This window comes from Nycticebus coucang, chromosome 3, assembly GCF_027406575.1.
Source record: "Nycticebus coucang isolate mNycCou1 chromosome 3, mNycCou1.pri, whole genome shotgun sequence".
Lineage (NCBI taxonomy): Eukaryota > Metazoa > Chordata > Mammalia > Primates > Lorisidae > Nycticebus > Nycticebus coucang.
Genome location: NC_069782.1, coordinates 4,312,159 through 4,333,922, shown reverse-complemented (window position 1 = coordinate 4,333,922; position 21,764 = coordinate 4,312,159). Strand labels below are relative to the sequence as shown.

Here is a 21,764-nt window from a genome sequence, read left to right as displayed (position 1 = left end):
CGCTCGCTTTCCAAGCCTCCGCTGGTCTCTCCTCGCCCCTGCAGCCCCCCTCCCCACCCACGGGAATTCCGACAGCCTCGGCCACGTCCACTGACTGACCTTTTTCTCCCGAGCTCTTCCAAAGGCCCCAGTCGCCGCGCGCAAACCACCGCACTCACTCACTGCGGAGCCCAACAGGGCAGAACCCGTGCGCGCCTAGCTATCAAGGCCAGCGCGCGTGCGCACTCGAATGCCGACGCAGGACTGGTGCGCTCCACCCCGCGCCGGTTTCCAAGGAGCTGGGCGCATGCGCTGCTTGACAACCCCAGGGCCGGCGGAAGGAGGAGCCACTGCCGACACCTCCCGCGCGCTTGCGCAGTAACTAAACGCGGGCGTTTCTTTCCTCCTTTTTTTTTTTTCGAATTCGTTTTGGGGGTAGATTCGAGTTACAAGATGGCGGCCTGGGGCGTGCTCGGCGCTGTTGCCCCATAAGTCTTGGGCTGAGCGGACGGCCCTCCACCTCACCGCCGGGCACAAAGAGACAAGCCCCCGAGGGCCATGGTGTTTGAGACTCCGGGCTTGCCGAGAACGAAGTCCTCCCAGCTCTCAGCGCACCGGAAGCGTCCGAGCGCGCTCCGCCGGGCGACCAGCAGCCGCCGCAAACGCGAGCACCGCCGCCGCGACCTCGGCCCCGCTCGCCCGCGCCCACGACCCAGCGAGTGCTGTGGCAGCCACCGGAGGGGTGAGAGGCAGCGACCAGTGCCGGAGGGGAAGGGGCTGAGGGCGGGAGCCGGCGCGGAGAGCCCGGGGCCGAGAAGGCTGGGAGTGGGCCCGGGAGGGGAATCGGGGTGCGGGGCCGAGGTGCGCAGCCTGGGGAGGAGGAGCCGTGGGTCGGGAACGCCGGGCCGCGCCTGGAGAGGGAGGGGCGCCGGGGTGCGGCAGCCGTGGGTTGGGGGCGCGGGGCCCTGGGGACGGAGAGCTGTGGGTCGGGAGCGCCGGGCCGGGTTTTGGGAGGAGGCGCGCGGGCGGCGGGAAGCCGGTAGGTGGAGGGTGGGGCGGGATGACAGCGGCGACGCTGCGGGAGCTGTTTATGAAGCCGGGCCCGAAGCCGGCCTCGGGGCTGCGGCGTCCGACTTGAGTGTGGCTCGCCCGGGGACCCCGGTGGGGGACCGGAGGGCATGGCCGTCCTGGTGTGCTCTTCCCGGCTTACTAACTGGGGATTCTTATCACCACTTTCTCCCATGGCGGTCCCACCTCTCTCTACTCCCCGCCCATTGCTTCTTTGGCCTGGCTTTATTTTCTTCCTGCGTTCCCGAGCCGTTGATAGCCTCTTTTGCGGTTCTGTTAAGCAGTTTGGGGATTGGGGTTTTTCCGTGGCGTTTAGTCTCGAGGTCAGCCCCCTGGTTTTCTTTCCTTTAAACAGGCCCCTCACTGTCAAATATAGCCACATCTGCGTTTTCATCTTGGAGTAAACTGATGTTGCCTGAAGTTCAGTTCCAAGGGCAGGGCTGCACCAGATGGCAGAGACCACATAACTGTTATTAGGCACAAATAATGTCTTTTACAATTCCTTAGACTTTCAGTTTCCTATTACATTGCCTTATACTAAGAATCATGTCAAAACTTGGTTCCTTTTTACCCAGAAGTGCAAACACTTTATATATTTTTCTTTCTTTTTTTTTCCTTCTGAGACCGAGTCTCACTTTGTCACCCTTGGTAGAATGCTGTCGTGTCATAGCTCATAGCAACCTCAAACTCTTGGGCTCAAGGGATCCTCTTGCCTCAGCCTCCCAAGTAGCTGGGACCACAGCGGGGAGAGGGTCTCCCTCCAGCTGACAGGTCTCCAACTCCTGAGCTCAGGCAATTCACCCACCTGGGACTCCCAGAGTGCTAGGATTACAGGCGTGAGCCACCACGCCTAGCCCGGCAAACTCTTTTTAAACTCTTCATGATAAGTATAGCTGGCATTTAAGTCTTTCTAGGTGCTAGACCTTTGTTCTAAGTACCATACAGAGGTTTTGTTGTATTTGTTTGGTTTTTCATCTTCTTCCATAAAAAGATTTTTTGTCCAAAGTTCTTTATACATTCAAATAAAATAGAGATTTGGTAAAATATTTTTTAAAGTCTGGCTTATAATTCATGTTACTTTTTTTCCATGCTACACCTTTTAAGTTCTATTTTGTTTTACTTTTTTTCTTCAGTTTTTGGCCTGGGGCCGCGCCCTAGTCCTTGAGCCACAGGTGCTGCCCACCTTTTAAGTTCTAAACAGAAAGTCATTTTTATAGCCTTTGCATCTAATAAAACTTTTTTTTTGTAGAGACAGAGTCTCACTTTATGGCCTCGGTAGAGTGCCATGGCATCACACAGCTCACAGCAACCTCCAACTCCTGGGCTTAAGCGATTGATTCTCTTGCCTCAGCCTCCTGAGTAGCTGGGACTACAGGCGCCCGCCACAACGCCCAGCTATTTTTTTTGGTTGCAATTCAGCCGGGCCAGGTTTGAACCCGCCACCCTCAGTGTATGGGGCCGGCGCCTTACCGACTGAGCCACAGGCGCCGCCCCTAATAAAACTTTTTAACAAATATTAAGCCTTCCTCTGTTACAAGAACTGTTATAAACTAAGCTTTCTGTTTATTTCATTTAATTTTCGTAACACTCCGGTTCCACAGATGAAGAAACTGAGCCACAGAAATTAAATAACTCACCAAGGTTTCACAGCCAGAACATGGTAAAATTGGGATCCCAGCATTTTGTAATAGTAATATTTTCTAAATTACTGTATGCAGCACCCTGCCCCATGTCACTGATTCAGCCACAGACAGAATAGCTCTGATGAGCTAGGCATTTGGAGCACATCAGTAAACAAAACAAAAATTCCTGTCTTTCCATTATATGTGGCTTTGATAAATATGTTAGAAAATGGAAGCATAATTAATTTAAATTATTTAACTAGGCCAGGTATCTCTTTGTTTGTAAATACGTGAAAATTTTATTATAGTTTTTGTACCTTCAGCTCTATCTTTTTTTGCCTGTAGTTAAAGTAGCAAATATGACCATTTCCTTTTCTACCCTCTGGTGGAGATATTAGTTAATATGAAAATTGCTAGAAGAATCCACACAGAGACATTGCCTCTGAACAGTTTAATAAGGAATTATGTGTCTGTGTATACTTTTTTTTTTTTGAGACAGTCTCACTCTGTGCCCTGGGTAGAGTGCCATTGATGTCACCATAGCTCACAGCAACCTTAAACTCTTGGGAGTCAAGCAATCCTCTTGCTTCAGTTTGCAGAGTAGCTAGAGCTATGGGAGCCTGCCACAATGCCCAGCTAGTTTTATGTATTTCTAGTGGAATTGGGGTCTTACTGTTGCGCAGGTTGTCTTGAACTTTGCTAGGATTATGGGCCTCAGCCACTTCACCCAGCTGAATTTTGTCTATGTATGTCTATTTCTGTGTTGGTTTTTGTTTGTGTAACAAGTATTTTGAGAGAGACATTTAAAAGAGAGGCTTCCCAGGCAATGGAACTGTTTTTTAAATCTCTTTTTAGAATCAGAAAAAAGTACATAACTTGAAGAAATTTTAAAGATTTTAGGACATATTAAAAGCTGAAAATCCCTATGTAATTACTCTAGTGGATGTCAGATTTTGGAGGACTTTGGAATGCCAATATTTGAATTTTATTCTGCAGATAAACAAAGAGCAATAAGTGATGTGTAGTTTGTATCTTAATGACCATAAAGTTCTAGGAAGCTTACTCTGGTTGTGGTATTGAGGGCAAATGAGAGTGGGGAAAGACTATCGGGAAGGAGTGGAGGCATATTTAATCAGCCCTGGCAGGTATCCAAAGCTAGTTCATAAGTTCCTACATGAGGTGGGTAGCAGAAGAAATGAAGAGAGGGTTTTGGTTTTGTGGGGGTATATTTGTTTGGTTTGGGGGTTTTTATTGTTCAGCAGGTGAGTGGGTAAAGAAGGCAGCATAATACTAGGGGCAGAGCTCTCAGTTGGTTCTAGTGTTTTTTTGGTGTGTGGTTTTTGTTGTTTTAATAGCAAAGGATATGACATTAGGATCAGAAAATAGATTAAATATTTTAAAGAATGGACACAAGCACCCACCTTGGACAGGTGCTTGAGTCTAGTGCAGAGATAATACTGTCAGTCCCCCAATTTCTACCCTTTCCCCTAAGGACCTGGTGTTAAAACAGTTAAGCTGGCTCGGCGCCTGTGGCTCAAGCGGCTAAGGCTCCAGTCACAGACACTTGCGCTGGCGGGTTCGAATCCAGCCCAGGCCTGCCAAACAATAATAACGGCTGCAACCAAAAAATAGCTGGGCGTTGTGGCGGGCGCCTGTAGTCCCAGCTGCTTGGGAGGCTGAGACAGGAGAATCACTTGAGCCCAGGAGTTGGAGGTTGCTGTGAGCTGTGAAGCCATGGCACGCTACCCAGGGCGACAGCTTGAGGCTCTGTCTCAAAAAATAAAAAAACCCAATACAGTTAAGCTGATGGTTTATTTTTGAGGGGTTATAAGGTCTCAGAGTGTTAACACATCCACATTAGCCATATTTTGAACTTTTAAGTGATGTCTTAGTTTATAGTTTGGTACAATTAAATATTCAATCTTGGGAACATGTATTTCTGTCAACTATAGAGAAGAGAAAAAAGTACTCATGCTGTGAAGAGATTTAATATTTCCATTGCCTTGTTAAACGATAAAACATCTTGGGGCGGTGCCTGTGGCTCAAAGGAGTAGGGCACGGGCCCCATATGCCAGAGGTGGCAGGTTCGAACCCAGCCCCGGCCAAAAGAAAAGATAAAACATCTTTAATGTATCATCTTTAAGAGGATTTTAAATGATATAAAAATATATATATATATATATATTTTTTTTAATAGAGATAGAATCTCACTTTGTCACCCTTGGTAGAGTGCTGTGGTGTCACAGCTCACAGCAACCTCCAGCTCTTGGGCTCAGGCAATTCTCTTGCCTCAGCCTCCCCAGTAGCTGGGGCTGTAGGCGCCCACTACAGTGCCTGGGTATTTTTTGTTGTTGTTGCAATTTGCCCAGCCGGTTCAAACCCTCAGTATATGGGGCCACCGACCTACTCACTGAGCCATAGGCACCGCCCCAAGGACTTTAAATATTAAAATTATTTTGCTTATGGCAAGACGGGAAGTGTGATAACTGAATAAGATAAGTTAGTTAAGGATGTATTGATTGTATAAACAGTACTTAGGATTCCAAATGGACTTGGTTTAGTGTTATTTAAAACAAGGGCTGGGCGGTGCCTGTGGCTCAGTCGGTAAGGCGCCGGCCCCATATACCGAGGGTGATGGGTTCAAACCCGGCCCCGGCCAAACTGCAACCAAAAAATAGCCAGGCCTTGTGGCGGGCGCCTGTAGTCCCAGCTACTCGGGAGGCTAAGGCAAGAGAATCGCTTAAGCCCAGGAGTTGGAGGTTGCTGTGAGCTGTGTGAGGCCACCGCACTCTACTGAGGGCCATAAAGTGAGACCCTGTCTCTACAAAAAAAAAAAAAAACAAGGGCTGGTGTTCCCTAAGAGTCCCCTCCAATAATCCTTTATTAGATTTGTAACACCGGGAGCCTGATAATTGTAAAGTTCTCATTCGAGCACTTTCTATTGGCATCAGAAATGGTTTTTTATCTCATTTCATGCTAGTATGAACTTCTAAAATTCTTTATAAAACTTGTATCTTGGTTTAGAAAGTAGGCTTTTAACTTCTGTTTTCTAATACTTAGGTTCAAAAAAATGGCCAAAAGAATTGCTGAGAAGGAATTGACAGATAGAAACTGGGATCAAGAAGATGAAGCTGAAGAGGTAAGAAGTAGTTTCCTTAAGAATAATTTCCTAGATCGGTGCCTGTAGCACAGTGGTCATGGTGTTAGCCACATACACCCAGGCTGGCAGGTTTGAACCCAGCCCAGGCCAGCTAAACTACTACTGCAACAAAAAATAGCTGGGCATTGTGGCGGGTGCCTGTGGTCCCAGCTACTCTCAAGGCTGAGGCAAGAGAATCATTTAAGCCCAAGAGTTTGAGGTTGCTGTGAGCTGTGATGTTATAGCACTCTACGAGTGTGATGTAATCAGACTCTGTCTTGGAAAAAAAAAAATAATAATTTGCTGCCGTTTCTGTATTTATATTCATTTTGAGCTTCCTCATAAAGACTTGTGATAGAATTAAAAGACATTTTAAGAACATCCTGAATGGGAGATACTATTATGGTTCCTTATAACCTGTTAGTGTAGAAATTTATTAATTATTTTGGGGTGTGTTTTTCCAGTAAGCACCTGTTCCTTAAATATTTTCCTTTGTAGAAGCATCTTCCTCCTGAATTTCATATACTTGCAGCATTCTAAGTTCTTGATTTTGAGTAAATTGTTTCAGTTGTGGCTAAAAGACGAGTTATGTGATCTAGTCATGAACTTAGCACAGTGACTGTACTCAGTCTTGGAAAGTGCTCTGTTCCTTAGTCTGCTGTGCTCCTCTTTGTCTGCTGCACTCTGTACTTGAATACTTTTTGGAGGCCTGCTTTATTTCCTATTTTTGTAATAGCACTGAGATCCCTAACAATTGCATTAATAGGAATAGAATTTAGATTGGCCTAGTTTCCTTGCCAGCAAAATGAAATTGGTCTTCCCTGAAGAAACATTATTTTTCCCTTATAAAGAACAGAATACAAGTGCATTTCTGGTACCTTACCAGCAATTTGATACTCCCAGACCACTTAGCTAAAGGAAATCTTTAACCAAGTTAGCCTTACAAGTTAATAGCATAGTGCTAAATAAAAATAAACAAGTAAATAAATAAATGTTCTTAGGCTGCTGATTTCCGTCCTTCTGAATCTTGTCTAGGACTAGTATTTTTTCCTTTCCACGTACATGTACCCTAGTAAGTTTAGAGAACTCAGAATCACAAGTATGTTATGTTTTTACAGGGCCTTTAACTGACTTGATACTTCTTAACTATCTTTGATGATGAATTTTTCTTTGGATCCTAAGCATAGTTAAATTGTGGGCTACAGTAAGATCTGGACCATCATAACAATTTGCTTTGGCATTAAAATATCCAGGAGTGAGCGTGCCTGTGGCTCAAAGGAGTAGGGCGCTGGCCCCATATACCAGAGGTGGCGGGTTCAAACCCAGCCCTGGCCAAAAACTACAAAAAAAAAAAAAATATATATATATATATATATATATATATATCTCCAGGAGTGACAGCACTCCCATTTGAACATATTCTAACAAAATGAATGAGTAAAGATTAATTACATTTAGCTTAGGGCAAGTGCAGCTCACAGGTCCTTACTATGGATGATCCTGTTAAGTTACTGTGATCTGAAATAATTGCAGATGAGAATTTTTGTGCAGGGAGATATTTTAATCTCGCCCTATAGGGTGTAGATGAAGGGTTAAAGTAAAGCCAAAGATCTTTTTTCCAGAAAATCTCTGATTGTGGACATAGCCCTTTTAGTGGATTGTGGAAAAGTTACAGTTTTTCAGCAGAGTCACTTAAAGTTTTAGGTGCCTTGTGTCCTTTTTGTACAATGGGCAAATAGGGCAGGACTCTTCTTAAAAACAACGTGTTATAAATAGAAAATTTAAGTTTGAAAACCTTAGTAGTAAGACGTAAGTTTGGGCGTCTCGGTTTCAAAACAGGCTTCACTGTCGGCTATTAAGGGTCTTTATTCAAGGTGCCTTTTGGGTTTTAGATAATAGCTTTTGCATTAAGGAAAACTGAAATTTTATTCTATGCTTTATTAATATCTTAAAATATATATCAGAAATATTCAAAGAATTGGTCATGAATATTTTTGCCCCAAAATTGTGATAGTCTTAGTCTTTTCAGAGTTTTTTCCTCATGTATTTCTCTCTTTAGATTGTGATCTGAAACCTCGGTGTAGATTCTAGAAGATTCATGATTTGCCTAACTGGAATTGGGTACACAAGATAGATAATGGACATAAATTTTTTCTTTCATATACCAATATAAACAATATTTTAAAACCAGCAGATAGAGATAAATTTGTTGTAGCTTTTTTGTTGAGTGTTTTATCTCCTTTGGGGCCTCATCTTATTGCTGTTTAATTGTATACTTCTGCAGGTGGGAACGTTCTCAGTGGCCAGCGAGGAAGTCTTGAAGAATAGAGCCATAAAGAAAGCAAAGCGGAGAAATGTTGGATTTGAAGTGAGCATTCTCACAGCTTTTGGTGTTAAACTGATTGGATTTCTAAGTGCATTTTCCATGTCTAGGAGCAAGCATACCAACAAACTATAGAATGGCTTCTTGGTGCAGGTCATAGGACATAAGAAAAAAAAAACAAAGTCTGCACCTTAGTAAAGGGAGCTTATCCAATTGGGGAAATAAGATAAATATAAACACACTCTGGGAGGCTGAGGCAGGTGGATTGCCTGAGCTCAGGGGTTCCAGACTAGCCTGAGCCAGAGTGAGACCCCAAATAGCCAAGCTTTGTGGCAGGCGCGTGTAGTCCTAGCTACTGGGGATACTGAGGCAAGAGAATCACTTAAGCCCAAGAATTTGAGGTTGCTGTGAGCTATGACGCCTCAGCATTCTAGCAAGGGCAACAAAGTGAAACTCTGGCTCAGTGCCTGTGCTCAGTGGTTAGGGCGCCAGCCACATACACTGGGGGTGGCAGGTTTGAACCCAGGTCAGGCCTGCTAAACAACAGTGACAACAACAACAAAAAAATAGCCAGGCGTTGTGGTGGGCTGTAGTCCCAGCTACTTGGGAGGCTGAGGCAAGAGAATCGCTTAAGCCCAAGAGTTAGAAGTTGCTGTGAGCTGTGATGCTATAGCACTCTACTGAGGGTGACAAAGCAAACTCTGTCTCAAAAAAAAAAAAAGATAAACAGATTCAGGCTGAGTGACAATATAAAGAGAAACAAATCTAGCAGTACAAAAGGTAGCAGAAGTGTATGGGATGGAAACACTAAGTTTGCCCACAGTCTCACCCGCTCCCTGGGACTCACCCTGGGAGGGGAGCCCTTTCCCCACATAGCGGCGTTTCATGTGTCACTGTTCTTTCTAGTGTGGCTGTGTAGTATAGTAAGATGTCTCATTCCTGTGCTCAGGAAGATAAAAGATCACCTGTAACTCTTGAAATCATGTGGTCAGTATTTAGCGATCACTCAACATTCAAAAGTTCTTCCCAGTACTCTTCCTCACTCCTTAGGTACATTCTAGACCATTAAAGTGCTGTCTTTGTGGCCTAAACATGTTGTCAGACAGGAGAAGCCACTTTGAACGTACTTGGTGGCAGCTTTGGAATAAATCACGCAACTACATATTCTGCTGTGTTAATTTTTTTTTTGAGGAAGTATGACCTACATTCTTACACGGGTTGTGTATACTTAATCTGAAAATTCATAGTGTTCCAAAATCTGAAGCTCTTTGCTGACATGGCACTCAAAGGAAATACTTACTGGAGCAATATATTTATAATTTCCCTAAGAAATTATAATTCAGAGCAGAGATACACAGTCACACAGCATATCAATTCTCCAGTCGTTCTAGGTAGTCACCTGCACATACAGAAAGGGGCCAAAAAAAGTAACACGTTTTCAGAAAGGAGAAAACTGGGCTGGTGCCGGTGGCTCAGTGGGGAGGGTGACAGGTTCAAGCCTGGACCCAGCCAAACTGCAACAAAACAATAGCTGGGCATTGTGGTGGGCGCCTGTAGTCCCAGCTACTTGGGAGGCTGAGGCAGGAGAATCATCTAAGCCCAGGAGTTGGAGGTTGCTGTGAGCTGTGATGTCACAGCACTCTATGCAGGACGACGGAGTGAAACTCCTTAAAGAAAGGAGAAAACTATTAAAATTGTAATACTTGAGTCACATTTGACTTCTGCGATTACAAGAGATACAAGATACCAAATGTTATCAGTATATATTGAGTATTATAATTTTATACAGTTATTTTTTTTTCTTTTTTTTTTTTGTAGAGACAGAGTCTCACTTTATGGCCCTCGGTAGAGTGCCGTGGCCTCACACAGCTCACAGCAACCTCCAACTCCTGGGCTTAAGTGATTCCCTGCCTCAGCCTCCCGAGTAACTGGGACTACAGGCGCCTACCACAACACTCAGCTATTTTTTCGTTGCAGTTTGGCCGGGGCTGGGTTTGAACCTGTCACCCTCGGTATATGGGGCCGGCGCCCTACCGACTGAGCCACAGGCGCTGCCCCAGTTTTTTCTTTTCTTAAAATATGTATACATTATTTGGCACCTTCTATGTAGGATATAATGGCTAACGTAATAAACACATATTTCTTCTCTTTTCCCTGGCATGTGTTAGAGAAATCTTACTTCCTGGAGTTATAGAGCTCTTTCATGCAGAACTACAGGGTAACTCAGGTTGCACTGCCGAGGAAGAACCCTGGAGATTAGGATTTCTGTTTTTTAATTAATTTTTTGCTTAAATATTTTCATTTATTTTTAATTGACAAAAGTTATCTGTTTGTGGTGTACAGTGTGATGTTTTTAAATCTGTATAGGTTGTGGCTAAATTGGGCTTATTAACATATGCATTGCCTCATGTACTTTTTTTGTGGTGAGAACACTTAAAAATCTCTCAGCAATTTTCAGGTATACAAAACATTGCATTAACTATAGCCGTCATGTGGCACAATGGATCTCTTAATCTTCACTTGTTCTATTCTGATTTTTTTTCTGGTCTAATTTTATCAGTGCCTTAAGACTAGTTGGTGGCTGTATGGGGGTTAAGCTGAGTGACATTTGATGACGTCTTGCCTGTGTAGATAAATGGGGTAGGGGACAAACGACCCATGGAGCCCTAATGGATATCTTCTCATTCAACTTTCACTCTCATTTTTCTGAACGCCCTTTTGTTTTTGTTTTATCTAGTGGTTCTTTTATTATCATTCTAATCTAGAGCTAATTTATTATCAGCAGCTTCTAAAATACCTGGAAATACCATGTGGCTTTTAAATCTAGTGCAAAATAAAAGGCCCCAAAGAGCCATTTGGAGCTTTAGCTTGTCCATGAATGATTGTTGTTAAATGATCGCTGTTAGTCTGGAGTACTTTGTAAAAAGTCAAATTTAGGGCATAAGAATCTAAGCTTTGTAAGTGGTCACTACACATGTGAAATTTTCCATATATGTGATTGAAAAGATGCAGTAATGTTTAGGTTAACTGGTTCATGTAGAAAATGAAGAGGTTCCAGTTTAAGTGGTTTGTGTGTTAAGATCATAGTTATAATTCATTTATGTGAAACTTAAGATTTAGGAATTGTCTTGGATGTTTGGTATAAGAAGCAGATCACCCCCTGTGGTTTAACCAATACATTGAACTAAAAAAGATTTATAAAAATTGCAGAGAGTTTAGCAAAGCACTGTAAAGTAAGAAACCTTTCTCCAAAAGTTCCCAGAGCAGAGAGCAGCTTTAAAATTCCTTATGAAAATAAGGAATTCCAGACATTCCCAGAGCATCTTAGGTTGGAGATGTGAGCCAGCCAGCAGGAAAGGAAAAGGGCCTGCCAGAAAGACCTTGCCAAGAAGAGAAGTGGGACAGAAGTTTGTCCTGGATCGCTCAGCTGACAGGACATGGACTTCATCATTATCTTATGCTTCTGTAGGCTTAAAGCGACATAAGTTCTTTGAAAATTGGGTGTTGACTTAAGTATTTTTAGTTACCGTAACTTGATGTTTCAACAACTTCTTAGGTAAGTGGCCTTGATGGGGGTGGGAGGGCTTAGTTATATTGAGAATGTTTCAGTTATTCTGAAGCTCAGTGGTAGGTACATACATTTAGTGCATTAGTCTGTATTATCTTTTTTTTCCTCCTTTTATTTTTTTGAGACAAGAATCTCACTTTGTCGACCTTGGTAGAGTACCATGGTGTCATAGCTCAAAGCAACCTCAAACCCTTGGGCTCAAGCTATTCTGTTGCCTGTCTCAGCCTCCCAAGTAGCTGAGACTTTAGGCACCCACCATAAGGCCCAGCTATTTTTAGAGATAGGGTCTTGCTCTGGCTCAGGCTGGTCTCAAAACTCCTGAGCTCAAGCAATGCACCCATCTTGGCCTCCCAGAGTGCTAGGATTACAGGTATGAGCTGCTGCACCCAGCCTTGTATTATCTTTATGTCCAAATACACTTAGTACATTTTTAAAAATCACCATAAATTAGGACTATCCTTCCTGGATATTTCAGGAAGACAGTGTAGGGTTGTAAAGCTGTTCTCGTGAACACTGTCTCACTTTCTGTTTCTGCTTGTGCCATAGTTTTCCTTATAATGCTGACTTCGTTCAGAGTCTAGGTCCTGGGACATTGAGCCAAGGTGATGTTGCCACTTGGTTGTTTAGTGATAGAAAGTATACTTACCTAATGTGTAATCTTTCTTCATATTTCAGTCTGATAGTGGAGGAGCCTTTAAAGGTTTTAAAGGTTTGGTTGTACCTTCTGGAGGAGGAGGGTTTTCTGGATTTGGTCGTGGCACTGGAGGGAAGCCTCTGGAAGGACTGTCAAATGGAAACAGCATGGCTAGCACCCCTCCCCTCCCCAGTGCAAAGGCAGCACCAGAGACCAAGGCAGCCTTGGGTAAGTAGGTTCCCTTTATTCAGTCACATCTGTGTAAGAATAACCTATGAAAAACCATTGCAAAGATGTTTTCCTTGAACTTACCCTGAGTCCTGGGACTTGTGAGCTAGAACAGGGCAATAATGAAAAGGATGGAACTTGAGAGACATGGCTGTTTACAGGGTGAGTGAGTAGAGCACAGGCTTTGGAGCCAAAATAGACCTAGATTTTGTTCTCAGCTCTGCCAGTCACCAATTGTGTGACCTCATGAAGTTCTTTAACCTCCCAGCCTCAGAATCTTCAACTATGAAATAAGTAACCCTCAGGATTGACCTAGAAGTCCAAGGAGACAAGGAGGCACTGTGTAGACCTGTGAAGGCTTCCCTTCCTGTGTGCTCCTTCACTGCACATGTACCAAGGACTTTCTGTGTTCCTCACATGGACGTGTCTGCTGCTAACTCACAGAATACTGTCCCTGGTCACAGGCTTTTCCCGGCTAGGTTTGTTTTGGCACAGGCTCTATTGATTGCTCGATTGTGTAGTCAAAAGCTCTTGGAATTAGCAACAGGGAATGGGATCATAGGTGAAAATCTTGGACATGATCCTGACTAGTTGAATTGTATTTAGCTCATTATTCTGAAAGTGTATATTACTGGATTTTAATTTGGCAGGATGTTGAATGTGGCTTAAGTATTCTCTGTTAAGGTTTTTGTTTTTTTTTTTTTGTAGAGACAGAGTCTTACTTTATGGCCCTCGGTAGAGTGCCGTGGCCTCACACAGCTCACAGCAACCTCCAACTCCTGGGCTCAAGCGATTCTCTTTCCTCAGCCTCCTGAGTAGCTGGGACTACAGGCGTCCGCCACAATGCCCGGCTATTTTTTGGTTGCAGTTTGGCCAGGGCTGGGCTTGAACCCGCCACCCTCGGTATATGGGGCCGGCGCCTTACCGACTGAGCCACAGACGCCGCCCTCTCTGTTAAGGTTTTAACTACAGTTGTCTCTCAGTATCATTGGGAGAATGGTTCTAGGACCCCTGGAAGTGCTGTCACAGAAAGGGATATAATAAAAGTGGAAAATTTTTTGGGTTTTCTTTTTTTTTTTTGAGACAGAGCCTCAGCTGTCACCCTGGGTAGAGTGCCCTGGCATCACAGCTCACAGCAACATCCAACTCTTGGGCTCAAGCGATTCTCCTGCCTCCACCTCCCAAGTAGCTGGGCCTACAGGCACCCGCCACACGCCCAGCTATTTTTTGGCTGTAGCCATCATTCTTGTTTGGCGGGCCCAGGCTGGATTCGAACCCGCCAGCTCTGGTGTATGTGACTGGCACCTTAGCCGCTTGAGTCACAGGCGCTGAGCCTGGTTTTCTTTTTTCTTTTTAGACAGAGTCTCACTGTGTCGTCCTCAGTAGAGTGCTGTGGTGTCACAGTTAACAGCAACCTCCAACTCCTGGCCTTAAGCGATTCTCTTGCTTCAGCCTCCCAAGTAGTTGGGACTACAGGTACCCGCCACAACGCCGGGCTATTTTTTTGTTGTAGTTGTCATTGTTGTTTATCAGGCCCAGGCTGGGTTTGAAGCCGCCAGCCCTGGGCATGTGGTCAGCGCCCTACTCTCTGAGCTACAGGTGCCAAGCCTAAAAGCAGAAAATGTAAAGACACAGTGATCTAAAAATCTAAATGGTTTAATCAGATCAACTTCTATAAATAAATTCTTTAATCTTTAATTTCTTACAGAGTCGGTTACTGCAAATGGCCCTACCATGTTGGTTGATAAAAAGATTTCAAATCCCAGAACTAATGGCGATAGTCAGCAACCCTCCTCCTCTGGCCTGGCCTCTAGTAAAGCCTGTGTCAGGAATGCCTATACCAACCAGCTGGCTGCCTTGAACTGCTCCGTCCGGGACTGGATTGCGAAGCATGTGAACGCAAACCCGCTCTGCGACCTGACACCCATCTTTAAAGACTATGAGAAATACTTAGCGAGTATCGAGCAGCAGCACGGGAGCAGCGCCAGTAGTAACGCTCAGAGCGAAGCTAACACGATGGTGGTCGAAACGCAGTCTCCTTCCCAGCTGGGCTCAACAAAACTCCAGAGAGAGGCAGCGTTTTTGTTCCATGGCAACAAAACTGAAGATACACCTGAGAAGAAGACTGAGGCGGTTTCTGAGAAGAAAACGGACCCATCGCTAGGAGCAACAAGTGCCTCGTTTAATTTTGGCAAGAAAATTGATAGCTCTGTTTTGGGCTCATCAAGCTCTGGCCCCCTGGCTGGATTTTCATTTTCCTCTGGAAATGTCCCTCTATTTGGCAAAGATACTACCCAGAGTAAAGTAGTTTCTTCACCACTTCCCACTAAGACACTGGCAAGCCAGGCAGAAGGTGGCGGCTCCGAGTGCAAAGGTAAGTGGTTGTTCAGGTTCCTGGGAGCTTTGTGTTTGGTGGGAAAAGCTGGACTTGACCTGGGGTGGGTCTAGATTCATACTGTCACTCAACACTGCATCTGTGTGATCTCGAATGGAGCTGATCAGCCCGTGTCTCAAGTTTCCTTATTTGTAAAATGAAATAATCTATTGTGTAGAGTTGTTAGGAGAATTATGAACCTTAAACATAAAATGAAGAATATGGAAACTTTTTTTTTTTTTTTTTAATTGAGACAGAGCCTCAGTTGTCGCCTTGGGTAGAGTGCTCTGGCATCACAGCTCACAGCAACCTCCAACTCTTGGGCTTAGGCAAATCTCTTGCCTCTGCCTCCCAAGTAGTTGGGACTATAGGTGCCCGCCATAACACCTGGCTATTTTTTGGTTGTAGTTGTCGTTGTTTGGCAGACCTGGCTGGATTTGAACCCGCCAGCTCTGGTGTATGTGGCTGGTGCCCTAGCTGCTTGAGCTACAAGCGCCGAGCCTTTTCTTTTTTTTGTTTAGCAGGCCCGGCTGGGATCAAACACACTAGCCCCGGAGCATGTGGCCGGTCCCCTAATCACTGAGCTACTGGTGCCCCAAGAATATGGAAACATCTTACACATTTTTTTTAAAGTATCAAACACGTGGCTTTGATATATTAAAAAAGCAAGGAATTAACATTTTATGAGACCAGGCACAGTGGCAGTGGCTCATGTCTTTAATCCCAATACTCTGAGAGGCTTCTCTGGGAGGATTGCTTGAGGTCAGGACTAGCCTGGGCAAGAAGACCCCCATCTCTTGAAAAAAAAGAAAAGTTGGGTATGGTGGCATATGCCTGTAGTCCCAGCTACTCAGGACTGGAACTGAGGCAGGGGAATCACTTGAGCCCAGGAGTCTGGAGCCGCAGTGAGCTGTAGGTTAGCCACTGCACCCCAGTCTGGGTGACAGGAGATGCTGCCTAAAAGAGTCATAATCATTTTTTTGAAAATTGTGTTTTAGGAAAGTTCATTATGAATATATACTGAATTGATTTATATTTCGGAGATTTGGCTGTAAATGAAGTCACATGGCCAAACTAGACTTAAAAATCTCCTGAGGATTATTGGTCATTTAAGTGGGGCAAAGCAAATATCCTTTTAAAACTCAGGCAAACTAGTGTTTGTCTTGTATCTTGTCAAAGGAAACAAATGGAAAAAAAAAAAATCTCCTGAGGACATTCTGGGGCACACTGGCCTTGCCATCTTACTGTTTAATCTTGTAACCTAATTGGTTGAACACCAGAATTGTTTTTCTTAAATAGAATTGCTTTTTAGTGAGTTTTATGCAGCTTTCTGTTTAAAAGGATCCTTTATATTTGCATTTAACACATTAGTTACCCTGTGAGTAGTATTTATCCTAAGCTGGTTTTGAGCTCGAGGCTTCATCTACGCACTATGACACTCATGTCTCTTGACCTAATAAAAAACACTGGCCTCAAGGGAAAACATTTTTTTTCTAGCGTGGCAGTCAGTGCCTTAGGTGGCACCTTACATCTCCCCCTGCGTTCGCATTGGGTGGTTGGAGATACCTTTGGTTTCAGAGCAGTGAAATACGTGGTAGTTCATACAAAGCTCAAATTAGCTATGTACACGTGACTTTAGAATGATTTCTCTGATGGTGTGCCCTGCAAAAAAATGTGTTTTCCCTATCTTTGGCCATTGCTGATATTGGTTATTCCTGGAGATGGTGTGGATATGGTCGTAGGAACATTTGGGATAAAGGTATTAGAAGCCTTTCTGTGGGTAATCTGAACATAAATAATTTGAGTGCTGGACAATTATTTTTCTGTTAAGTGTCAGAAGTGTGTACGTTTTTTCATTCTAGGGCTTTCTAAAAAATCGGAAGTTATTTTAGAATTGTGAAATATGTTGCCATCAAAAATGATTCTTAAGGGCAGCGTCTGTGGCTCAAAGGAGTAGGGCGCCGGCCCCATATAGCGGAGGTGGTGGGTTCAAACCCAGCCCTGGTCAAAACTGCAAAAAAAAAAAAATGATTCTTAGTTTCCACAAAATTAAAATCCAGCCAGTGCCCCTCCCCCCACCAAAAAGTTAGGGGTGTGTTTTTACTCTGTATCCACTTACATGGAATATTCAGGTTGAGGTTTAGGATGGTAGGTAACAAACTTGTATCACTTTTTCAAGCTCTTGATTCGAATCTTACGGAGTTTCTATCATTTTTGTACAAGGTGGAGATGAAGAAGAGAATGATGAGCCACCCAAAGTAGTAGTCACTGAAGTAAAAGAGGAAGATGCTTTTTACTCCAAAAAGTAAGTAGTAATTGATGGAATTCACTTGGCAAATCTGTTTTGGGAGATGTAATGGGATGCTTCTGGACAGGGAATGTGGGGTTAATGCCGTCCTCGTGGAGCGTCCAGTCCCTGGGTCAAACTGTGCCTGCTCTGAAGTAAAATAGGGAAGAATTCTTGGCCTGGTTTTGTCTTCTCTTAATCTGGGGGCATCTCTCATCCCTTCCTGGAGACCTGCTTGGCCTTTCTAGATTTTTTCCACAGCCAAAAAGTTATATACGGTAACCATTCCTTCTTGCTAAAGATGCATAAACGCTATCTTTCCTTCAATAATGAGAGCTATTTTGGTTTTTTGTTTAGTATTTGTTTTAAATGAGAGCTGTTGCTTCAGAAGAAAATGCAAACTTTTTACAAAGATTCACTGAAAAAACATTTGTGCCATTTCAGAAGCTTTCAAGATGTTTTTTAATTCAAAAATTTCATTCAGAATAACGAATCAGCAGTTTTGCATATAACAAGTCACTATATCCTGTGGGGTTCCCAGGTGCTATTCTATTTTTGAGAATTTTTAGAAGAGGCCAACAATTCCTTTTTGCATATTTTTATTTATTAATTTATTTTGGGAGGACAGGGTCTCTCTCTGTCCCGGGTAGAGTACAATGGTGTCACCATAGCTCACGGCAACTTTAAACTCCTGGGTTCAACTGATCCTCTTGCCTCAGCTTCCCAAGGAGCTGGGACTACAGGCTGTGCCACAACGCCTGGCTAGTTTTTGTATTTTTGTAGAGATGGGTCTCACTCTTGCTCAAGCTGGTCTCCTGCGTCAGCCTCCTGGAGTGCTAGGATTACAGGCTTGATGCCTGGGCCTCTAGTTTGTTTTCAAATTGAATAGCTTGGAAGATATAAAGGCATGACTTTGACTTGAGGAGGTTTTTTTAATACTTATAATAAATCAGATGAGCAGACAGCAGTTTTGTATTATTAATAACCTAAGAAGATTGTACAGCATGAGAGTCTGGGAAGACGTTTAATTACTTCAGCATTAGTTAGGCCCTGCCTAAAAATGTTATCCAAATTTATTTCAACATCTTGAGCAATCAAAAATTGAAGGAGCCCTTAGGAGAATTTTTACAAACATTGTCATTGTCGTCTGGCAGGCCCAGGCTGGATTCGAACCCATCAACTTGGGTGTATGTGGCTGGCACCGTAACCACTGTGCTGTGGGCGCCGAGCCCAGGAGAATTTCTAAAATAAAAAATAGGGGGAAAAAAATGGAGGTGGGGGAAGATTACCCTGTTTGTTCCTACTCTTAAGCTCAAGGCCACAAGAGCAGAGCTGGAGAGGTGTTCGGCTGGGACCTTCAACTGGAGGAAAAGACAGTTTCATTCAGAAAGTGTTGTAAAAAGTTTCATGTAGCCAGTCATTTTAATTTGAAAAAATGGGGTGGGATTCTACAGTCTCTAAGTAGACTTTCTTATCTGGTTTTAGCCCAGACCAGATCCATTTGGATCAGTAACAGATTGACCCTGGTGCTCCCTGTGCTTTCCTTTTAATGCACATTCTCCACCCACGTGTGGAGAGTGGTTTCCAGGACACTGTGACTCTTTATAATTGAATACCTGACCTTACCTATCATTTTTCACTATAGGTGTAAACTATTTTACAAGAAAGACGATGAATTTAAAGAGAAAGGTGTAGGTACTCTGCATTTAAAACCTACAGCAAATCAGAAGACGCAGCTTTTGGTACGGGCAGACACCAATTTAGGTGGGTACCTTTTTTTTCAAGTGGCTCTAAGTGATCATAATCATATATATAAAAGCCTTTATCTTGCTGCCTTCAGGCCAGGTTCATCCTATATTTACCAGTATGGATTTAGTTTCAAGTACCAGGAAAACAGTGTACAAGAAAACATGAAGTTGGGCGGCGCCTGTGGCTCAGTGAGTAGGGCGCCGGCCCCATATACCGAGGGTGGTGGGTTCAAACCCAGCCCCGGCCGAACTGCAACAACAAAAAAATAGCCGGACGTTGTGGTGGGCGCCTGTAGTCCCAGCTGCTCGGGGCAAGAGAATCACATAAGCCCAAGAGCTGGAGGTTGCTGTGAGCCGTGTGACGCCACGGCACTCTACCGAGGGCAGTAAAGTGAGACTCTGTCTCTACAAAAAAAAAAAAGAAAACATGAAGTTGGCCCAGTGCAGTGGCTCAGGCCTATGTCCTAGCACTCTGGGATGTCCAGGCCAGTGGATTGCCTGAGCTCACAAGTTCAAGACCAGCCTGAGCCAGAGCAAGACCCCACCTCTCTAAGAGAAAAAAAAAAATAGCCAGATGTTGTGGCCGGCGCCTATAGTCCCAGCTACTTGGGAGGCTAAGGCAAGAGAATCTCTTGAGCCCAAGTTTGAGGTTGCTGTGAGCTGTGATGGTACATCACTCTACAGTGGGTGACAAAGTGAGACTGTCTCAAAAAAGAAAGAAGGCTTGGCGCCTGTGGCTCAAGCAGCTAAGGTGCCAGCCACGTACACCTGAGGTGGCGGGTTCAAATCCAGCCTGGGCCCGCCAACAACGATGGCTGCAACCAAAAAAAAAAAAAATAGCCGGGCGTTGATGCCACGGCACTCTACCCAGGGTGACAGCTTGAGGCTCTGTCTCAAAAAAAAAAAAAAAGAAAGAAGGAAAGAAAATGTGGGGTTGTTGTTTTTTTTTTTTTGGAGTCCCACAGCTCACACCAACCTCCAAACCTCCCAAGTCTTGGGCTTAAGCGATTCTCTTGTCTCAGCCTCTGGAGTAGCTGGGACTACAGGTGCCTGCCACAAGCCTGGCTATTTTTTGTTGCAGTTTGGCTGGGGCCGGGTTCGAACCCGCCACCCTCAGTGTATGGGGCTGGCGGCTTACCCACTGAGCCACAGGCACTGCCAAAAATGTAGGTTTGTTAAGAGCTATAACCAAGTAGTTTTTCTTTTGTAATAGAAGTATGACTAAGGACTGATAGGTAAATTGGATTGTTTAACAAGTGTCCAAGGGGAATTAACCATTTAAAGGAATCCTTTTTTATGTAACATGTAAGAAGTAATCACTAAGGTTTTGCTGTCCAACCCCAGTTTTGCCCTTAAGACAGTCCACAGTATGGGCGAGGAGGGGCAGACCTGGGAGGGAGTGGTCAATATTGGACAACAGGCTGTGTGGCAGAAGGAAGCTCCGAGGACATGGGCTTAACCAATTTGTGATACTATCAGAGTAATGTTACTCTTGCCCAGTGAGCTGCGTTTACCCCTGTGACAGATGTGGTTTCTTGTTCCCACTGTTTGTCCTGTGTCTGTGTGACACAGTGAAGACTGGAGTGTGCCAGTGCATTCATCCTCCTGTGTGACATCTTAGTGTTCAGAGGGCTGGCAGTTCTGAGCCAGGAAGCGGGGCAGAGGCCTGCCGCAGGTCTCACAGTCCCGTCAACAGCACTGCTGGCATCTGTTGGGGAACAAATGCTTGAGTTTGGGACATTCCCAATGGCTCCGAATTTTAGATTAAGTATAAGTTTCTTCAGTATTTAATGATTTTAGCATATTGTAGTCTTTTACAGAGCTATAGTTTATATAACTTCAGTATATTTTTTCCTTTGTTTAAATGCAGGCAACATTTTGCTGAATGTTCTGATTCCACCCAATATGCCATGTACCCGAACAGGGAAAAATAACGTGCTTATTGTCTGTGTTCCAAATCCACCAATTGATGAGAAGAACGCCACTGTCCCAGTTACCATGTTAATCAGGGTAAAAACCAGCGAGGATGCAGACGAGTTGCACAAAATTCTACTGGAGAAAAAGGATGCCTGAGCTCGTGAAGTCAATGGAGGATCGTTGCCAAGTTGCTGCTTCCCCACCACCTCTAAACTTAGTGTTTCTTCTCTTCTTACTTTGACATTCTAAGAACTTAAAGATAACTTAAAACTTTTGTGAGGAAGATTAATATGGCCAATAAAACCTTTAAATATTAAGTGTCAAGAAACTGTACTCTCCCTTCTTAAGAACTGTCTAAAGTGTAAAATATATTTGAAATTTTTTGGAAGATTTTTTTTAATGTTCATTTGTTTATTAAACTAACCATACGTGATTTCTTAAAGGACTGAAATCAGGGTATCGATCAGCTTTCCCAAAGGCTCTTCAGACCTGTGGGTTATCCGGCCTGTTGCCCCCACTGGAGAGGCTGTCGATGGCCACCTTCAAGCTGCGTCCAGAAAGAACTTGCCGGCATAGTCTCCTCTCCTGTGGTCCTGACCAGTTTGTGAGATGAGCATCTTACCAAATGAACCGTGCGGCCATGCTGGGACACATATGTGTACTTTGATTTATTAAGTGTTAGGTTTAAGCTGGAACGTGAGTACCAGGTGTCGGCCTACACCGTTAGTCTTCAGTCTATTGTTTGCAGACATTGGCCTTTAACCCTATGGGCTGCTTTACTGTAATTCAGGAACTGTTTTTTCATTTTAAAAGGAAATGAATAGCTTGTTGAAAAGTTTCTAAGTTTTGTAGATGTGGGTCTGTAGTTTCTATTTAT

General features: G+C 44.0%; 1 protein-coding gene and 1 pseudogene across 2 annotated transcripts; both read left to right on the top strand.

The window, feature by feature from the left end:
* Positions 1-396: 396 nt before the first annotated feature.
* NUP50 (nucleoporin 50) lies at positions 397-21,326 on the top strand. Of its 2 annotated transcripts, XM_053582297.1 has the most exons (8): positions 398-721; positions 5,730-5,808; positions 8,093-8,176; positions 12,375-12,561; positions 14,270-14,935; positions 17,159-17,240; positions 18,868-18,986; positions 20,841-21,326. In XM_053582297.1, exons 2-8 carry the CDS (start codon positions 5,740-5,742, stop codon positions 21,041-21,043), a joined length of 1,410 nt encoding a protein of 469 aa, XP_053438272.1. In that variant the 5' UTR covers positions 398-721; positions 5,730-5,739; the 3' UTR covers positions 21,044-21,326. The 2 variants fall into 2 exon arrangements, with proteins under 2 accessions (XP_053438273.1, XP_053438272.1); XM_053582298.1 differs by lacking the exon at positions 18,868-18,986 and having other exon boundaries at positions 397-721.
* On the top strand, positions 15,987-16,123 carry LOC128582901 (uncharacterized; annotated as a pseudogene).
* Positions 21,327-21,764: the final 438 nt, after the last annotated feature.